At 37.2% G+C, this 18,738-nt stretch overlaps 1 protein-coding gene across 2 annotated transcripts in view; it reads left to right on the top strand.

Moving 5' to 3' along the window:
* Positions 1-18,738, top strand: part of GBE1 (1,4-alpha-glucan branching enzyme 1) — a 156,152-nt gene that overhangs the window by 120,750 nt on the left and 16,664 nt on the right. For both annotated transcript variants that reach the window (XM_071563491.1, XM_071563481.1), the window contains exon 13: positions 18,142-18,326. In XM_071563491.1, the coding sequence (XP_071419592.1) occupies positions 18,142-18,326 (185 nt within the window). The remainder of the gene's footprint in view (positions 1-18,141; positions 18,327-18,738) is intronic.

Genomic DNA, 18,738 nt, shown 5'->3' with positions numbered 1-18,738 from the left:
ACCAGTCTTACCCCTCTGCCATGGGCAGAGATAACTTCCACTAGACCAGGCTGTTCAGAGCCCCATCCAGCCTGGGACATCCACTTCTCTGGGCAACCTGTGTCTTGCCACCCTCACAGTAAAGCATTTCTTGCTAAAATCTAATCTAAACCTTCCTCTTTCTTAAAATTATGTGGACTTCAGAAGTCACTAGAATGGATCACTGCAAGCATTGACCACATGCTTTGATTTGAAGTTAACATTGCTGTTGTAATTTATTATAACATGATTGAAGTTTACAAGAGGAAAGCCTGGAAGCACTCTAACCTGCTTAGTGTGCTTCCATATGGCAAGAGATTTAATGGAAAAATGCTTTTATGTAGTCTAAGTCAGAGATAGGTACCTATATATTGGTAGTGGACAGAGGAAGTATGTGCAAGGTAGGAAGCCAACCAGGACCATGTGTGGGTAAAGGAAGGACACAGTCAAGTTGACATTGGAGTGGAGCTGTGGGCTCTGTTATCCCAGGACAGTCTCTTTATCTTTTTGGCTGAAAAGATGCATTCCTGTACATAATACAGGGTAAATTATTTCTGTGAGCTCGTGGAAATAGATAAAAATACAGTGAAAATGAGGTAGTGTAGTTTTACTTCAGAGTAAGTGATATGAGGTTAATCTTGAGTGTGACTGTAGAGCTGATTTTCATAAGCTTTCAAGAAGGGAGAGGCAGACTTTATAGTGGAGCAAATTAGAAAGGGAGTTTAGGAAGATGATAAAATTCATTTTGGTTGTGTTGGTTTTTGTGGTTTGTGGGGTTTTTTTGGTTTGGTTTTTCTTTTTTCCTTTTTCCCCAAGTAGTACAGGTTCTTACGAGTTGAAATGTCTTGTTGAATATAAAGCACTACTTCTGTCTTAATGTATTACATAAAAGTGCAGAGCAGGAGGAGTAACAAGACAAGTGACTCAAAGAGAACAGAGGACTTTTTCAGTGCTAGTGCAGTCTTTTTACAGCTATAGCCTAGAACTTTTACTCAGTTAGTTATTCAGATCTTTTCATGAAATTCAGAGCAGGTCCTGCAAGCAAGGTATTTCAATTGAATATCTTCTCAAGTTGCATTTTTAGAGAGATTATTTTAAAGCAATCTAGTAATCCACTCACTCCTGGTTTAAGAGTCCATCCACAAACTATGAAACAGCTCCCTTAAGCCTCTCATATTTATTTTTATTTTTTTTTAATCAGGTTGGCTGTTAATACAAAGTAGTGCAGGAAAGCCTGGATCATCTTGATGGTTGTATTATAGGTCAGCTCTTTGTGCAGCCTAAGCTCACAGCCTCTATCTTCATAATGGAGAAATGTATGGTCTTATTTCAAAGTATTAATGGAAAAAGAGGATATCTGAAGGAAACCATTATCTTCTGTTAACATACAGTGTTGGATTGGCAGCATGCTTTCAAATGTTTATCTGAGGCTCCTTAAATTTGTGAAAGGCACAGATTTTGGAATTATGGTGGATTTCTTACTAATTGATATGTATTCTGAAGTAAAAACACCTTTTTCAGTTTTCCTGTAGACTTCTGGATGTGTCTTTTGTGCTTATGTTTTCTCTGAGACTGGCGGAATGTGTGTATATGAACTTTAAAAACAAATCAACAACTTGGTACAGTCTGTTTCTGGGTTTATGTTCATTTATGTTCATTATTTGTTATTTATTCTAGTTCCTAATGGCTCCACCATCTTAGCAAGCGAGGTATTGTAGATAATATTGCTTGAAGGGAAAAGTACAAAAATCTGAATGTAAATGGACTTTCATAAATCAAATTTTTTCTTTCATCTAACCTAATGTATTGAAAGTTCTAGTTATTTGTAGATACCAAAATACTGAGTAAATGTATATTCTATTTTCCAAATGTCTTCACTTGTGTTACTGTGCTTCTTTCCTTCTTCTGTATTTTTAGCTGTACTGAGGCCAGCATCTGTGTATTATCTTTCTGAATATGTTCATTCTTTAAAACTTAATTTTTCAATATATGTTTAAATCTCATCCAACTTTTTATTTTTGCTAATAATTCAAACTTTTGGGTTTGTTTTGGTGAAAAAAAATAGTCTAGCAAGTATTACTGAAGCTATTTTATATTGTAATAGTAGATTTGAAATACTAGGTTACCTTGTGTCTAAATTTGATCCATATGTGGGCTTCACATGCATTCTTTTACCTTAATATCTGTCGTATTTGCAAGGATCTTGGTGCTAAAACATTGATTTACAGTGATCAGAAGATGATCTGGAACAGAGTAATGGAGGTGTTATTTGGGATACTTGTTATTCCTGCCTGGAGGTGCTTTTCAATCAGAGAGATGTGAAGTTTAGCCAGATCAGTTTCCAAGTTACTTTTTATTTCTGGCATTGTCATGAGGATTGCTACTCCCCTTCCCACCCCCAAGTTTAATCCTGAGTTTTAGAAGCTATGCTATAAATTGTACTATGCCTTTTTATGTCAAATTCAATATGAAGGATGGAGAGCACAAGTTTTGTGAGGCAGCTGAGGGAGCCGAGAGTGTTTATCCTGGAGAATAGGAGTGTGACCATATTGCTCTTTACAACTACCTGGAAGAAGGTTGCAACAAGGTGGGGGTTGCCCTCTTTTCCCAGGTAATAAGCAATAGGATGAGAGGAATTGGGCTCAGGTTATGCCAGTGGAGGTTTAGATCAGATATTAAGAAAAATGTCTTGACTGAAAGGTGGTCCCACATATGGAAGGGATGGGGAGTCTCGACTGAAAATGAAGAAGGGAGTCTTCATTTTCTGGAGTTCAACCCAGACATAGTTGAAGTTTTCAGAAAAAAATATGAAACTCCCTTTTTGTATTTACTAGCGGTTTTTATATTTGTAGGCCAGAAAGACTGTATTTTTAGGTTTTTATTGCCTACATGAAAGGCTGTTCCTTGGTTTGTACTCTGCACATGAGAATACAGAACTAAGTCAGTTACTTGTCTATGAAAACTTAAATTCAGGAAGAGGCCTGTAGAAACAAATAAAATGTATCTTAATAAAGGAACTGTCTACACATTATATTCTCTCAGTAAGTTTTTTATTTGTGTTGTTTTCTGTGATGTGAAAATGTGGAGAACACTTGAGAGACCAGGCACTTTAGAACAAGGCATACAGTATGATGAAAACAATATGATGTGTGACTGAAGGGTTTATGTTCCACTCTTTGTGCCTAAATGCAAATGTGGAAATGTTTGTGCTAGGAATGTGTATTGAGGGAAGCCTGTAGAAAGCAGTAGCAACTCTATTTGGTTTAGAAGTTGTAGCATATTTTCCTGTAAGAAGACTTTTTCCATCTCCCATTTTATAGAGGGGTAATGTGATATGCCAAGAGATGGGGCTCAGGGACATGAGAAGTTTTTACTAGTCTTGTATTACAGCCCTTCTGTCTATTCCTCTTTCCTGCTGTTATCAGGTTTTCAAAGGATATGTTGTTTTCTGACAAGAAAATGTTCTCATTAAGATCTAAATAAGAAAACAAGTAGTGAAATAAGCTACTACCATAGTGTGGCTGTGTACGGGAATGAAATGGAACAAAACAGAATGAGTAATGACATTGGCAAACTTCTTTCTTTTTTCTTTTTTTCTTTTTTAAATGTGTAATTTTACTTGTATCAAGGGATTCTTTTCCCATGTTTTATAGATGATCCATGCAAAGCATTTATCAGTTGAGCAAGTTTATTTTGTTAAAAAAAACCACAAAGAAATAAAAAATCATTACTGAGAAATATTTCATATGTCAAATTCAAAATGTCTTTGTGCAAGTAATCTCTGATGGTTTTTTGTCTCTGTTTTGTGTTTTGCTTTTGTCACTTTGAATTTCCATACAGCATTGCTGGAGGGGGAGAAGAGAGCTCATCTTAGTGTTTGTACATATTTGGCTTTCCTCAAACAGTTATAACAATGCTTTGCAGACATTGAAGCAGGTTTGAGTGTTTTTCCGAGATCAAAGTTTACTTTTTCCCTTGACAAAGAAGTTTTGTCTTAAGGCACAAAAAGCCTAATAGGGTTGCAATGCATTTTCAGTTTGGGCCCCTAAGAAAGCTCTATCACTTCTTTGTATACAGTGAAATGACAGCATGAAGCATAATATTCCAGTGAAATGAAATGCTACTTTTGGAAATAATATTTTTTAAAATTAATGAATGCATGCACACAGAATAAATTCCAGCAGTTATGTGAAACTTTGGGGTAGAAAAAGGAGAAATGCATATGAAAATATGTTCTTAGTAAAAAGTTGCTCCAGGAAAAAAGTTGAAGGTGGCTACTTAAATGAGATTGCTTATATTATTTTATGCACTAGTTGAGAAGTATTTATTTAAAAACCTGAAAAACAAATTAAAATTTTGTCATGTTTTAAGCAACCATAATGTAATCTAGAAGTAATTTCTACTCTGATTCTCATTTATCAGTATAAATTTATTTTGTATCTATCAACTTGGTGTCACCAGAAAAATCTAAAATCACTAGTTATGTCTTGAAAGGTTCACAGCTTTGTTATGCCTTCAGCTGATTCAGGTCTTAAGGCCAATTTAAATATGTTTTGAGAATAAGATGAATGCTGCCATGTTTGCCTCTCTGTATAGAGCAAATTGTTGAATTTCAAAGCCAGAAGGGATAGCTCTAATCGGCAAATAAAGAGGCATGAAATAATGGAATGAAGAGAGAGGATTGCTCATGGTGAACCTCTGTTTCTTCAAGTTGAATCTGAGGTTTGCAGTTCTAGACTGTTCATTTACAATTATTTACTTGTTTCCTGAGGTCCTTTGAATAAAGTTATTTGAAAAAAACATGAGTGTGAAGACAGATAAGCAGTCTGGCTTCGTGCTACCTTCCTTTCCTTTGGGAACGACTCTAGACAAAAGTTATCATTCTGGTCTGAGAAGACACTTGTTCAGTTATCCCTTCCTCAGTTGCCACAAGAACACACTGTCCAAAATGCAGCTTTTCCTGACACCCACACCATGGGGCCAATAAGAAAGAGCATTTGTTGTCTTCTCAGTTAAGCTTCTCAGAAGTTGGTTAAATTCCTTTTTATCTCAAAATCCTGTTTGACTTGTTCTCAAATTCAGAAAGTAAACTGGAATTGTAAAAAACAGAAAACCATGGGCTTTTATCGTGTGTGTGCTAATCACTTCAGGCAAGTTGCTTTTGGTCACTCCTAGTGTCTCAGTCACTAACCTAACTCTATACCCTGAGACCACCTTCCTGGCAATATATGTGCAGTAAAATCTATAGTTTCTCTTTTCCTATTGTCTTTGGGTGAGGAAAAGCATCCTGAACAGTGTCCTCCTTCAAAAAAACTGGTGGCATGAAGCAATGAGGTAAATTCAACAAGTTATTTATAGAAAGTTCTTAGACATTGTTTAACTCTTCTAAATAAGAAAGAAAAAAAAAGAAAAAAGCCAAGAACCATCACCAGTGGTTTCAAGTCTAGCAGGCATCCTCTGCTGCTGTTTGTGAACTCATGTTGCTTGGCTCATATCTCATACTAGTGTTCTTAATGTATGGGCTGACGTGTACCTGGTCCTACGTAAGTAATGTACCATCATCAGGAAATGTTGGAGTCCATTAGGGGGTCTTGGATTTCCTAGTTATTTGAACAATTTTCTATACTAAACCCTGAAAATCAGTAGACAAAATAGAAAATTGGCAGCTCTGCCTGATGGCACTCTGAGTACACCTTAAAAGCTCATCAAATGACCTGTTACTGGGAGCAAATGGCCAAAATCTTTCCTCTGGTCTTTCTGGTTGTAAATGAGTATGATTACCTGAAGGAAGGGGCCCTTTTGATGTCTCTTGAAGCTGCTTTTTAAAGCCCTGTTCATAAGTACAAGGGAAAGAGAATGTGAAGGATTAACTAAACATGCGGAAAGGGCCTTTTCTGCCCCAATGGGTTTTTTAAAGGCTGTGGTAACATTTAATTTGTCCTGTCTCCCCACATACCAAAAAAGAAAAAAGAAAAAAAAAGCCTCACTGTACAACTGTGCTCAGATCTTCAGATTTTGGTGGCCATTTTATAATTCACCTGCTGCTTGCAGCAGAGGTGCCATCACTACCAATTCTTTAAGTCCTTTTTTTTTAATCTGAGGACTGTGTTTTGCTTCAGCTTCCGAAGCTATTGACTGCTGCTGATCTATAGCTATACCTGATTGATATTTTTTTTCTTCTTTATTCTATATTTCACTGTATATTTTTTTTTCTTTCACCAACTTCTCAGTTGTGTTGACACTGGTTTAATGTGCAGGTGAGTCAAGCCTATCTTTTCATTGTGAATCCAGCCCATTAATTCATCAGGTTACTTGTCAGAGTCTGCCATAGCTTTCCTGTAGTTGCATTCTCCACATGTTCACTCATCCTGGAAACACCGTCCTCAGTTACCCAAACAGGGACCTGCTTCATAAAGTTGCTAAGTCTATGTTATGCAAACCTATTTGGTTTGGGATTTTTACTTCACAGCCTAAAAGCATGTAATCAGAAGTTTTCTGTGTCTGGTTTAATTAACTGTAGATTAGTATTGGAAGGTGATGCTCTTTAGAGCCTGGTTCTGAACTACAGCCTTTTTTTAACCCATTCTGGTGTTCTAAACAGTCATAGAAATATTTTAATAATATACAAGCATTATAATGTTAAGATATTTTAGCTTCTTCTATTTTATGTTTATACTCTGAGATGTGACTAAAGATGGCTCATGGATTAGGTTTAAGATGCCTCAAGATCAAATTTTGTATTACTTCCTTTCCTACAAGACATGTATGCATAACATCCACATGAAGGAATTGCAAATCTGTGCTAAATTTTAAAATCTGCAGAATAAGTATTTCTGTGGAAACCGCACATTGCAGTGATTTTAAATTAATTCTTATTTTAACATCATTTGAGTGCAGTCACCCTCCTTTCTGACAGACACATTGTATCTTGGGGAAAGTTCACATTAACTCTTTGAAAACTGAGACTTGGCTCCCTGTTCCAGTAAGAGGGAAGAGACAACACCACCAGGGCAGTAACTGCTTTGAACTGTCAGAATTACATCATCAGAGAATTTTCTTATTAATACACAACTTTTATGCATCTTTATTAATAGATCTCATTTACAGGTAAACAAGGCATTTCAATTCAAACCGTACATTTTCTGATCCAGGATAGAACTGTGAACTTATTAGTCAGTTCAATATAGTGACTGATATTCATAAGTAGTTGAGTTGATCATCAGGTAGATGAGACTATCCTTAAAACCTGCCCCTTCTGTTGCATGACAAAGTGCCAGAGACCCTGAGTCCTGATCTCTACCTGTTCTTTCTGAAAAAAAACAAACTTGCAAGCTTCAGTGTCCATTTCCACATAGAAAAAACCCAAACAAACAAAAGCCTCACCAACAATACAAATAATCTGTCTGAGACATCCTGGTTATGATTGATTCTAATGAGCAGAGATCTCACAACAGATTATGCTGTCACTATAAGATTGTTATGCTGACACTTTTGAAATGTGCTAAAACTAATAAACATCACTTAGAAAAATCACTTTGAAGTGTCTGGTTAGAGGTTTACATAAACTACTCATCATCTTTCATTTCTTATGTAAGAGTATCTTAAAAAAGAAAATCCCTCACAAAACAAAACAAAAAACCCCTAAATCCTGAAGCTAAAAATGAACAAGTTGAAAAGAAGGAAACAAAAGACTCTAGAACAATGAATGCAAAAAGTACGTAAATTGATGGGAGACATCCTTCTGATACACACATTAATTATGTTTATACCACCATAAATATTTATAATCCACTGAGGATACTTCTTTTGAATCTCACTGCAAAGCAGTAGTTTTCATCTTTGGAATATCAGTGTATTTCAAATCTAATTTTCTTTCCAGATTAAGATGAAAAGTCAGATTTTGTGTTAGAAAAAAATCAGGAGTTTATTTCCACTTGATATAGTTTAAAGTGGTTATGGTACTTGCTTCATGTATTTATTTAGTAGTAAGCAGAAGGAAAATGAATCATAATGCAAATATACAATTTAATTTGGCGCAGGCCAAATGAGAATTTGAAACTCTTGAGGCTTCCTCTTTCCTGCTCTGGTTGCTCAAAATATTCATACTTCCATAAGGAGATCTTTGCAGGCTTGTATTTTCCTGGCTTAAATAGTCAGTTTTGATTTCAGGTAGTGTCCTTCTTTGTTAACCACTGAAATCTATCAGAACTACTGGATTTTGAACAGCCATATGCTTTAACTTGAGTTATTAGACAAAAATTCTTTCTATTTGTTGCCCACAGTGTCCTTTGTCTACACATAAAATTCTTTCCATGAATCTTATGTATTACATTTACTTTAATAACTGTAGAGAAAAACAGATTCGTTAACTGATATATATCAGGATTATTTTAAACTATTAAAAAAAGTGTTTGACTCTCGGAATGTGGATTCTGTATCTACATTTTCCCCAGCGTGTTTGAATTTTACAGATGGCCAATATTTCATTCATCCCTCAGCAGTAGCCCTGAAGCAAAAGGGATAGTTGACCAATCTTTTCCAGTGTCAGTAGCTGGCATTTATTTTTATCTGCTGTGCAAAAGCAAAAACAACCACACATACTGCAAACAAACAAAAAATCACAACCAACAACAAGCTAATCTGATCTAACCTTGAGTCCTCAGTGCACAATTATTTAGCAACAGTCTCATACATTCTTCTTCTGCAAAGCAGAAGTACAATAAAAAATTAAGTGTCTTCCTGCTAAGTAGTGAAATTGAAGTAATTGTAGAAAGAAAATGCATCACTGAACAGTAGGAAGCCTGGATTTTGCCAGAGCTGTGCTTTTTAATCAGCTCACTGAGGCAAGTCTGTTTCTTGAAACAAATTATTTGAGAACACTCTGTAAGAGAAACTTGGCTTTAAAACAGTTGCAACACTTCTCATTCTGGAAGGCTTTCTGCATTCTGAAACATTACTAATATGCAATTCTGGGTCACAGTATTTGCTTTTCACCTTAATAAGGTGTTTGGGTTTATTGACGAAACACTGCATCCATTATGCTGGAGCGGTGTCAAACTCCATAAGAATTGAACAGTTAGAAAAAATATCTGTATCTAACCTATCTCTATTTTCTGAATAGTATGTCATTGGAAGATGTGTTTATGGTCAGAAACTTCTCTGGACTCTTTAGGGACTGTGTCACTGTGCCCAGGTACCACTTGCTTCAGGTGCTGTAGAGGCTCTTTGGAGTCTTCCATTACTTTAAGGAAAAGCCGGTATGACACTGTGCATTTTCAAAGACTTGTACAGTAACCACATCCTTCTGTTTATGAAAATACCTTAATAAGCACCCAGGTTCATTGGAAACAATGGTATATGAGAGATGTTTAAAACTGTGAAGGTCTTGAGAAGATGTTTTTTAAAACCAATGTTTTTTGGAAGTTTATAAATACATTCTCAGCATGGCAGGGTAGAGCCAGCCTCAGATGGAGGGCAGGAGGCAGCTGGCAGAAGGGAGCTTTAATGCATTCTCAAAGCAGTGCGACATGAGCCTAGGTAAAATCTTTGAGCACATAAGGTAAGAAGAGCTTTAGAGCTGCAACCAGAAGTCTACTCTGATGGCTGATTTGTGCTGTTTCAAGAAATCAAGATTTTTGGGTTCTTTTGTTTGTTGTTTCCCCTACTTTGGAGTAAGGATGACCAGCCTGCTGTGCAGACAGTGGAATGAGTTCTCTATCAGTGTTTCATCTGCCTTTTTGTTTCCTTGTTGCATCAATTCTGCACATGAAGTGTGTATAATGCAGGTATAAGTATTTGTAGTGCATATAATGATTTGTGTGAAAGAAAGCAGCCAGTTCCCTGGAACAGGTGACGTGTCAGTTGCAGATGGACCCTTTGTGCACTTGTGTAGTGCCTGAAGGCAAGAGAGCTGATCTCTGTGCATTGTTCTCATCTTTCTCAGGGCTGGGGTGACAAGACCATCTTCAGTCAGGCTGGTAGGGATACAATGGATGTCTGTGCATGTGCAAAAAGAAATAACAGAAACTACTCCCTTATGCAAAATCTACTTTACTACTTCCCTGTCTTTCCCCAGGCCTGATAAGACCATTTAATGTAACCATTGTTGTTTTCTGATGCTCTACTTTGTCTTATGCTACTGCACTCGTCTTGTCCATGTCTCTCTTTTCCTTCAAATTACTTTTCCACAAGCTGAAAGGCTTCTCCCAGTCCACGTTCTTCTGTTTTGCTTACTTACATTTACTTTATAATGGCTTTACTTTTTTCCCCTTACTTTTTACAAAGTTTTTTTCTGAACTTTATTTTAAAATTTTCTTATTTTGTGTTCTTAACAAACACATAGTTATTTTAGTAACTAGATTTGTTCCTATAGCAAGAACAGAATAATACTGAACTTTATTTACTTAACATGAAAACTTTAACTTTCCTATGCATCAGGTATTATTTAAGTGGTCTTTTTCTTCAGTTTACATTTTCTTTCTCAATCCTTTATGTACTCTTTCAAAATTAGACAATGAAATTCTGTACTTACACCAGTAAAAAACCTGAAATTTATGGCAAAAGGATTGCCTTCTTTGTGTGACCTCTTCCTGTTCCAGTATGGTCCTAGATTCACTGGTCAAGCCCTTTGACCTGTCAGTTGTGGTACCAGTTAATACCCCACAGTGCAACATTTATCTGGGACTTCTTTGACTCCATCTTCTGTTCAAGAAAGTTTTTTGACATTGGCGTGGTATGGGGTTTTTTGGATTTTGATTTTGTTGTTTTGTTGGAGTTTTTTAACCTTTGCAATGTGTTGTGCAGTATTTCTGTTCTTAAATATTTTAGCGAGCTCTTGGAAGTGGTTACCTAAATAATGTATACTGTGCGTGTACACACAGAGCCTGGTGGAAATGTCACAGTATCAAAGTCGGTCTCTTGTTTTTACCAAGAAGTAGCTAATAGGAAACAGCAAAATGGGGACTGTTTGTGTGAAAGCACCACAAACAGTTTAATTGCTGTTCTATTTGTTTAAATACTCTTTGTGGGCATAGAGTAAATTTTAAGTCTGAAATGCATTCTTTTATATTGGGAGAACAATACTGAAATATAAACTTTCAGGAATGAAGGTTTCTAGGAGTAGATTAATAGAATAACCTTCCTCTCAGGATCCTTTCTAGTCTAGGTAACTTTTCAAGGTACTCTTTCTTTTTTTTTCCTTGTGTGCGTGTGAGCTGCAGAAACTCTTGAGCTCTGCTCAGTGAAGCATTCAAGGGAAAACATTCATCTGCCCTAAGGAACTGAATACCATTGTCAGTGACACTACTAATATTTCATTGAATACTCTTTTGATGCAACACTACAAATAAGTAAATGAAAGAATTATTTATTCCAGATTTTTTTTCTGTATAAATCACAGAGCATGCTCAGTTGGAGGGGACCCACAAGGATCATCAAGTCCAACTCTTAGCCCTCCATACAAACATGTGGACAGAGCCATCATACACTCTGCTCCTGTTGAAAAATAAATAGTAAGCAATGCCATGGCCTGTCCACTATGCCTGTGCCTGGCTACTCCTCTATGTAAGAAGCTTCTCGGCCATCCAGCTCGTCCTAATACAAGTTCTCTATTGCTGCTTCTGAGCAGAATTGCTTGTTTTCTTGTTACTTTGTTTGTTGGTATGTTTGTTTTTTCTGTAATTGATATGACAAAAGAGAGGTGTAGCTTTGGAACAGGAAAACTGAACAAAGTCATTTAGAATGGTTGGAATTTTTGTTGGAACAAGTGGAAATTTATTTCCTTTAAGAGCTTGGAACTGTTTTGTTGATGTTAATAAGTTCTATGGTACAATAACTCCTAACTTTTAAATATCAGTAGGAAATGTGTGAAGACAGACCAACCTTGATTGGAGATGGGAATGGGAGAGAAACAAGTCAGACATCCCAGGGAATTCCTCGGGATTGTATTCTGTAGCTGGTCTGATTCTTATACTCAGCAACTGGATAAGAGTACTGTATCCCTGGTGTGATCTGGGGTAACCGTTTCAAGGGCTCCATCCTTTCCTATGTCTTTGATACATTAGAAAAATGCTTCTGTTTTCTCATACCTGTGTCACACATTCTTTGTATTCTTTGATCCTTTAATGCAGGTAAGGTTAAGCATCCACTTTCTTCTCCTGTAGGAAATATGGAAGATCTGAGGTGAAAAACAAATAGTATATTTACCCTGATTTTTATCTTTCATAAGCTGGGAGGAGACAATATCTGGTATTTTCAGAAAATGGTAGAATTTTTTTTTCACAGTACTGGCTATGCTATTACCTCATGCCAGAGATTTCCTCTAGCCTGTGTTTTATGCAGGAGTTGCAATATGATTGTTTGCCTGAATTGATTTTGTCAGTCTTTTCTGATTCAATATGTCATCAAATACCAGTGCTAGAGGATTTAAAAGGAAAAAAAATGAAAGTGTTTGAGTCATCTAACCCAAGCATTTGGGGGGTAGTCTGTTTGTAATTTCACTTTATTTAATTTTGCATGGATTACACAACTAACTGAATGCTTGCAGTGAAGCTCATTGTGTCATCATTTCGTGTCAGTATAGTGTTTCTTATTTGGTTTTGGTAGTAATGAATGTTAAGAAGTTTTGGTACAAATATGAATAAATACAGAGTATCAGAATCACTTGATCCCCAAGAGCTTCACAAATGAGGAGTCACTGTGTGAAGTGTTTATTTTTTGAAATAATGATAAATATCACTTGCTATCTAAACCTGATTTACATTGATTCTATTTATAATCTGCAGATTGTTGCACTGTCATCGCTGTTCACAAAGGTAGTGGAGTTAAATTCAAAGCAGTTACAACTCCTGGATGAGTTAATTGTCTGACTTCTGTAAATTGGTGTAACTCCACATACTTTGATTGATACACCTTAAGGTGGAACTGTTGAAGTTTTGTCCCCATATGTCCAGTCTCCAGCTCATCAAATTTAAATAGGATATTTATATAGTGTTTCATATAGTTTACTAACTTGTTCAGCCTTGTACACCTAATTAATTTGTTTACCTTTGTTGTATCAAATAAATTACTTGTTTTAACTGCTTTTAAACTATTTAGTATCATACTTAGTTCAAAATACAAACAATCCAAAATAACAGGCATCTCTTCACACTGCCTGCTCCATCTTTTAAATCAGTTCTGCTTAGCCTGATTTTTTGAGAGAGAGTTGCTACTAAAGACGTCTAAAGAAGAGAGATCAAGAAAACTTTAATGACCTGTGTGGCAAAACTTCAAGGGAATCAGCAGCAGTGTAACTTCTTTGTGGTGTAAATGCATTTCTAGCCTAATAAACAATCGTAATATAAATTTTCATTACAGTAATACAAAGTCAATTTATTTGTTGAAATTGTGATCTTGAAATATTGTATATAGTAAAGTTGTCCACTCTGTACAAAATGCAGGAAATAGCAAATTCAAATTAATTTCTAGATAAAATTAGTATGCATTACATTTCAAGGATTTGTCTTTGTTTTGTTTCTCTAATCAAAATTTCAGTGAATTTCATCTTTGTTCTCTGCCTGCCCCTGCCCCATTAGTTTCATTGTCTTGATTTGCAGCATTTGTGGCAGCTGGCTTCTTGTCACTCTGTAGTTTGAACCTTTACATCAAACAGTAAATTAATTAGAGAAAAAGGAATCCCAGTAGTACTTCTATGCTTAGAGGCCTTCACAGAAGTGAATGTTGCTGATTTTGTCAGAGAGGAGAAGTGGAATGTGGGGAAGGAGGCAGAGTGAGCTTCACAGGTACCACCATCAGTTATCTCGAGAAGTAGGTGTTGTTCAGTTACTTGTGCCTTCCCTTTTCTAGTCCAGCCTGTCAAAGTTTAGACTAGGAAAAATAGAATTAAAAGAAAAAGAGGTATCAGATGTGGGCTTTTTTAAAGGATATATAGTCTTAATGCAGCTCAAGTGCAGAAGCATCTTCAGAGTTTATTGGTAGGCCTGCTGCATCCTACATGTTAGTTCCTTTCCCCCATCCTCCAGTTTAAAAACCAAAATATCCTACTTGATTTCATTCAGTTACAATTTATGAACTTTTTCTTTCTGTAAAGAGAAATCAAAAGACCCTATTAAAATCAAGCAACGTGTACAAGACTCATGAACACATTGTCCAGAAGGCGCCCATCAAAACAGACTATCAAAGTGTGTGCAGTGTTTAGACCCTCAGCATGGTTTTCTGATAACCACAAGTATTTTAGTCTTCTGTCAAGTTTCTGCTCTGTGCTACATTCACTTTTCTTCTCAACAGCCATTTGTAATAGTTTGGACATTAAGATTACTATTTTTATTTTTATGCCCTTGTGTTTGTGTTGTTCTTTAAAAAAATAACAAAAACAAAAAACAAAACAAGGCAACAAAACCCAGCATTGGAACAACACTGGTAACTGTGATGGGGAATAAGGCAAAGCTAGGGGAAGTGAGAGGCAGTTAAATGCCTCCCTGACATCCGATGCTGTCAGATCTCGGAAGCTAAGCAGGGTCAGCCCCGGATTAGTACTTGGATGGGAGACCTCCTGGGAAATGCCGGGTGCTGTAGGTTCTAGTCCCGAGGACTTCACTGTCACTGTCCAAGCTCGCTCGGCCATGGCAGATGAACCTCAGGACTTAAACGGTGGGGCCAGTTCTGCGCACGCTGAGCCTCACCTAAAATCCACTGCGCAGGCTGGAAGGGCACACCCATGTGGGGACAGCCCTTCCCAAATCTTCGTTCGCGAAGCCGAGCCACACACACACAGGGGAAGTGAGAGAGCTGGTATGTGGTAGAAACATGGAGAAATTGTGCTCTACTTACAGTCATATAATCAATGGAAATGATGGGCTAGTTTAGTCTAATTTCCCCCATTTTTGCTGATTTTATTTTTTCTTGAACAAATTATTATGAATTCCTTGGCTATTGTTTCAAGATTTGTATCATCTCTGCTTTTCTGATGTTTTTCCCTATCTTTAACTGAGCTGTCTCACGTAGTCTGTCTTTTCAATAGCGTGCAGATCATGAAGAAGGTAATACCTTGCCCAGCTCTTCAGAGAATATTGAATTTGGTTAGATACAGTGTCTGCTTTGTAGCAATATCTTTCCTCATTTTCCAAACCGTATTGTTAGCACAGTTTAAAAGCTCAGTCCAGCATTATTCCAAGGTCATTTTGAAAGTCCTGCTGTGATTCTGATACTTTTATATTTGTCTCCAGTTTTGAGCTGAATATGAAATTTAGTGGTTTAGCTTTTGGATGGGAAATTTAATTTACAACTTATCAGTTCATTTACAAAGTGGATACCACTCTGAAGGATTCTCCTAAATATATATGAGTTTTTCTCTTTTGTTCTGCATTCATTTCTTTGTTTCCACGAAGCATGGATTTATACAAAATCACTTCACAAGTCTCAAGTTCATAGGTGCTACTGCTCCAGAGCTTCTAGGCATTCCAGGCTGGATGAGACAGCAGGGAGATGGTGGCTGCACATGCAGGGTATCCATTCAGGAAACCCTTGCCTTCTCCCGGCATCGCTGCCCTTTGCTGGCCCACAGAGCTCCAATTAATTGACAAAACCTAAGTAACACCTTGTAGCAGTGTTGGGAATTTTTTTTTCTTTTTAATGGAACCCCTCTTAAATTTTGCCATATTACTTTCAATATGTATTTCCAGGTACACCATTGTTGTCTCTGTTTTATTGTGAGGAAGTGTTGTGTAATCTCTGAAGTGTTTGTCATGAATCATGTCTCTGAAGTGTTTGTCATAGACTTTGAAATGAGTGTTTAACTTTCAGGTTACTTGACATATATGAGGTCTTGCTGTGAATCCTTAGCTTTGACAGCGAGATTTGCTCTGGAGATTCTATGTAAGAGAAGCTAAGCTTTTTCTTGATTAAATGACAACCTTTTTCCTTCATTTTTTTTCTAATGGAGTGTGATCCAAGCCTGAATAAACCTTTGTCTTCAAGTGAAGTCTGTTCAGTAGTGTGGGCTAGATAATCAGGATGAGAATTGTGAAGCATATTGCTATAGTAAACCAAATTGAAATTTAATGGCATTTACACATGTGCAAAGGTGCCTGAACTGGTGGGCACACAGTGAAGCTCAGCACTCAAACGTGCTTCCTCCCAGCCTGAAATGTCTCTGGTGCTTGTGACAGTGTGTTATGTTTGGAAAAGGAGCTGCCCTTGTGTAAGATTACTGAATTGACAAATACTATTGGACTCCCAAGTTGTCACAGCCCTGAAGTCTCTTGTTTTCAGTATCAAATACTGAATGCATCATCGTGAAGCATTGTGCTTTACTCTCTGTTATCCGGGCTGCTGCTTGAACTGGAATGTCCTTTTGCATTTTTCTAGAAAGTCAGGCACTGAGATTCAAATCATATTGTTTAATAGTTTGGTTTTGTTTGCTTTGGGTTTTTTTTTGGTTGTTTTTTTTTATCACTGGAAACTATAATGACAGTATTTATAGCTGTTATGGGTTCACCTAGGTGGGCCTAAATTTGGGCTCTGAAGTTTGGACTAGGCCGAAGCTGTCAGCTGACTTGAGCTGGGCTGAGCTAACAGCTGACCTCTTGTAGCCAGTAATTTTGTATTCCATACCACATTATGACATCATCTTCAGGGAAGTAGAAACCAGTGTGGGAGTGGTTAAGGCAGTCTCTTCTCAGCCCTCCTCTTGGGAGGACTCACGATGCTACCCCAGTGGGGATGGAGAGGACCAGCCCACCACTGGCTCACAGGGTGCCTCAGGAAAATAAAATGTGTTGTTCTGGGTCTCTCCTTTCTGCTTGTGTTTGTCTCCCTGGGGAATAAGGCTTTTCTTAAGTAATGTGTAGTTAAGACAGTAGAATTTGTGTGTTCGTTAAGAAGTTGAAGTGGGGAATTTGTTGTTGCAGACTTGTGTGAGTGTATATTTGTACTCTCTTCTAATTGTCTCTTTCTTTCTGTGAATAATATATGTAGTTTTAGTATAAACGCGGTTTGAAGTGGTTTTTTTTTTCTTTCCCCTCTCTTTTCCTCCCTTTCCCTGGTGTTAGGAGGGAGGCTTTTCTCTCTGTGCTTGGGGGGGGGTTGGCAGTTGCTTATCTCAAACCAAGACAATAGCCAAGATGAAAAGTTCAGAAATGGCAGTAAAAAAGTGCATGCAACTGGTCTTTTGATTGTTTGGAGTTTAATGGATAAAACTGGAGACTTCTCTCTCTGTGGTTATGTGAATGGTAGCTCTGATTTCATAGAATCCCAGAATGGGTCAGATTGGAATGGACCACAGTGGGTCATCTGGTCCAACCTCCCTGCTCAAGCAGGTTCATCCCAGAGCACATGGCACAGGATTGCATCCAGATGGTTCTTGAGTATCTCCAGTGAGGGAGACTCCACACCCTCTCTAGTGCTCAGTCACTGCACAGTCCAGAAGTTCTTTCTCATGTTCAGAGGAGACTTCCCATGCATCAGTTTCTGCCCACTGTCTCTCATTCTATTGCTTGGTGTCACTGAGCAGAGCCTGGTCGATCCTTTGACACCTCCCTTCAGATGCTAATGGACATTGATGACTGACATGGAGTTGTCTCTTCTCAAGATTGAACAGGCCCAGCTCCCCCAGCCTTTCCTCATGAGAGAGATGCTCCTGTCCCTTTATCATCTTTGTTGCCCTTTGCTGGGCCTGCTCCAGTAACTCCCTCTCTCTCCTGCCCTGAGAAGCCTAGAACTGGACTCTAAAAAAATGGGTTTCTATGTTGAAGTGATGGGTTTCAGTGACTGTAAAATTTATATCCCAGATGACTTAATTTTTCTTGCCCTGGTTGAGGGATGGGAATGGGAAAATTTTAAGTATGGCATGGTAGCATAAAATTGATAATTTATTCATCATATTATACTTCGCCTGGCATCTTGTATGTTTTGCTCTATTATTTTAATGGCCAAAACAAACCTGCTAACAAGTGTGAAAGTTCTGAGACACACATTAATAATGAAATTACAGGTTTATATATGGAATTCTATTGTTTGGAATTTCTAACTTGTAGAATGGAAATATATATTAATATATTTTACTTATGCAGGTTTACTGTATTTTCCGTGTGTAATTTCACAGATCCTTAATATTTTTAAACACAGGTAATGAATTTGGACATCCAGAATGGCTTGACTTTCCCAGAATAGGGAATAATGAGAGCTACCACTATGCCAGAAGACAGTTTAATCTTACTGAGGATAACCTTCTTCGCTATAAATTCCTAAATGCCTTTGATAGAGATATGAATAGGTTGGAGGAGAGATTTGGCTGGCTTGCATCTCCCCAGGTAAGCTGTAAAGGATAAGTTCTAGTTACTATTTGGGTACATGTTCAGAATAACAACAATACCAAATTTGCATAAAGAAATTTTAAACAGTAGTTTATTATGCATTGCTTAATGCCTCAGCATATATTTCAAGTTGTCAAAACATGGCACTGAAATATCTTCCACAGATAACAGAAATCTGAAACGGTCTCCTTTTAGCTTCATAGCAAGGTCTTTTCCTATTATTTTCCCTATTTTTATTTAGTAAGTGTGGATTGGATAAAGCAGACTATAAAATTGTCTGTAATCCAATTCAAGGGTTTCTTCGATAAGTGTAAATTGTTCTGACAATGCATTTTAAAATAACAATTACTCTGTTTGTGAGAAAAGACTTTAAGTAGAATATAGTGTAACTTATAGTCTCCTGGTCTTC

This window comes from Pithys albifrons, chromosome 1, assembly GCF_047495875.1.
Source record: "Pithys albifrons albifrons isolate INPA30051 chromosome 1, PitAlb_v1, whole genome shotgun sequence".
Lineage (NCBI taxonomy): Eukaryota > Metazoa > Chordata > Aves > Passeriformes > Thamnophilidae > Pithys > Pithys albifrons.
The sequence above is the reverse complement of the archived record's forward strand: the minus strand, read 5'-3'. Positions and strand labels throughout refer to the sequence as shown.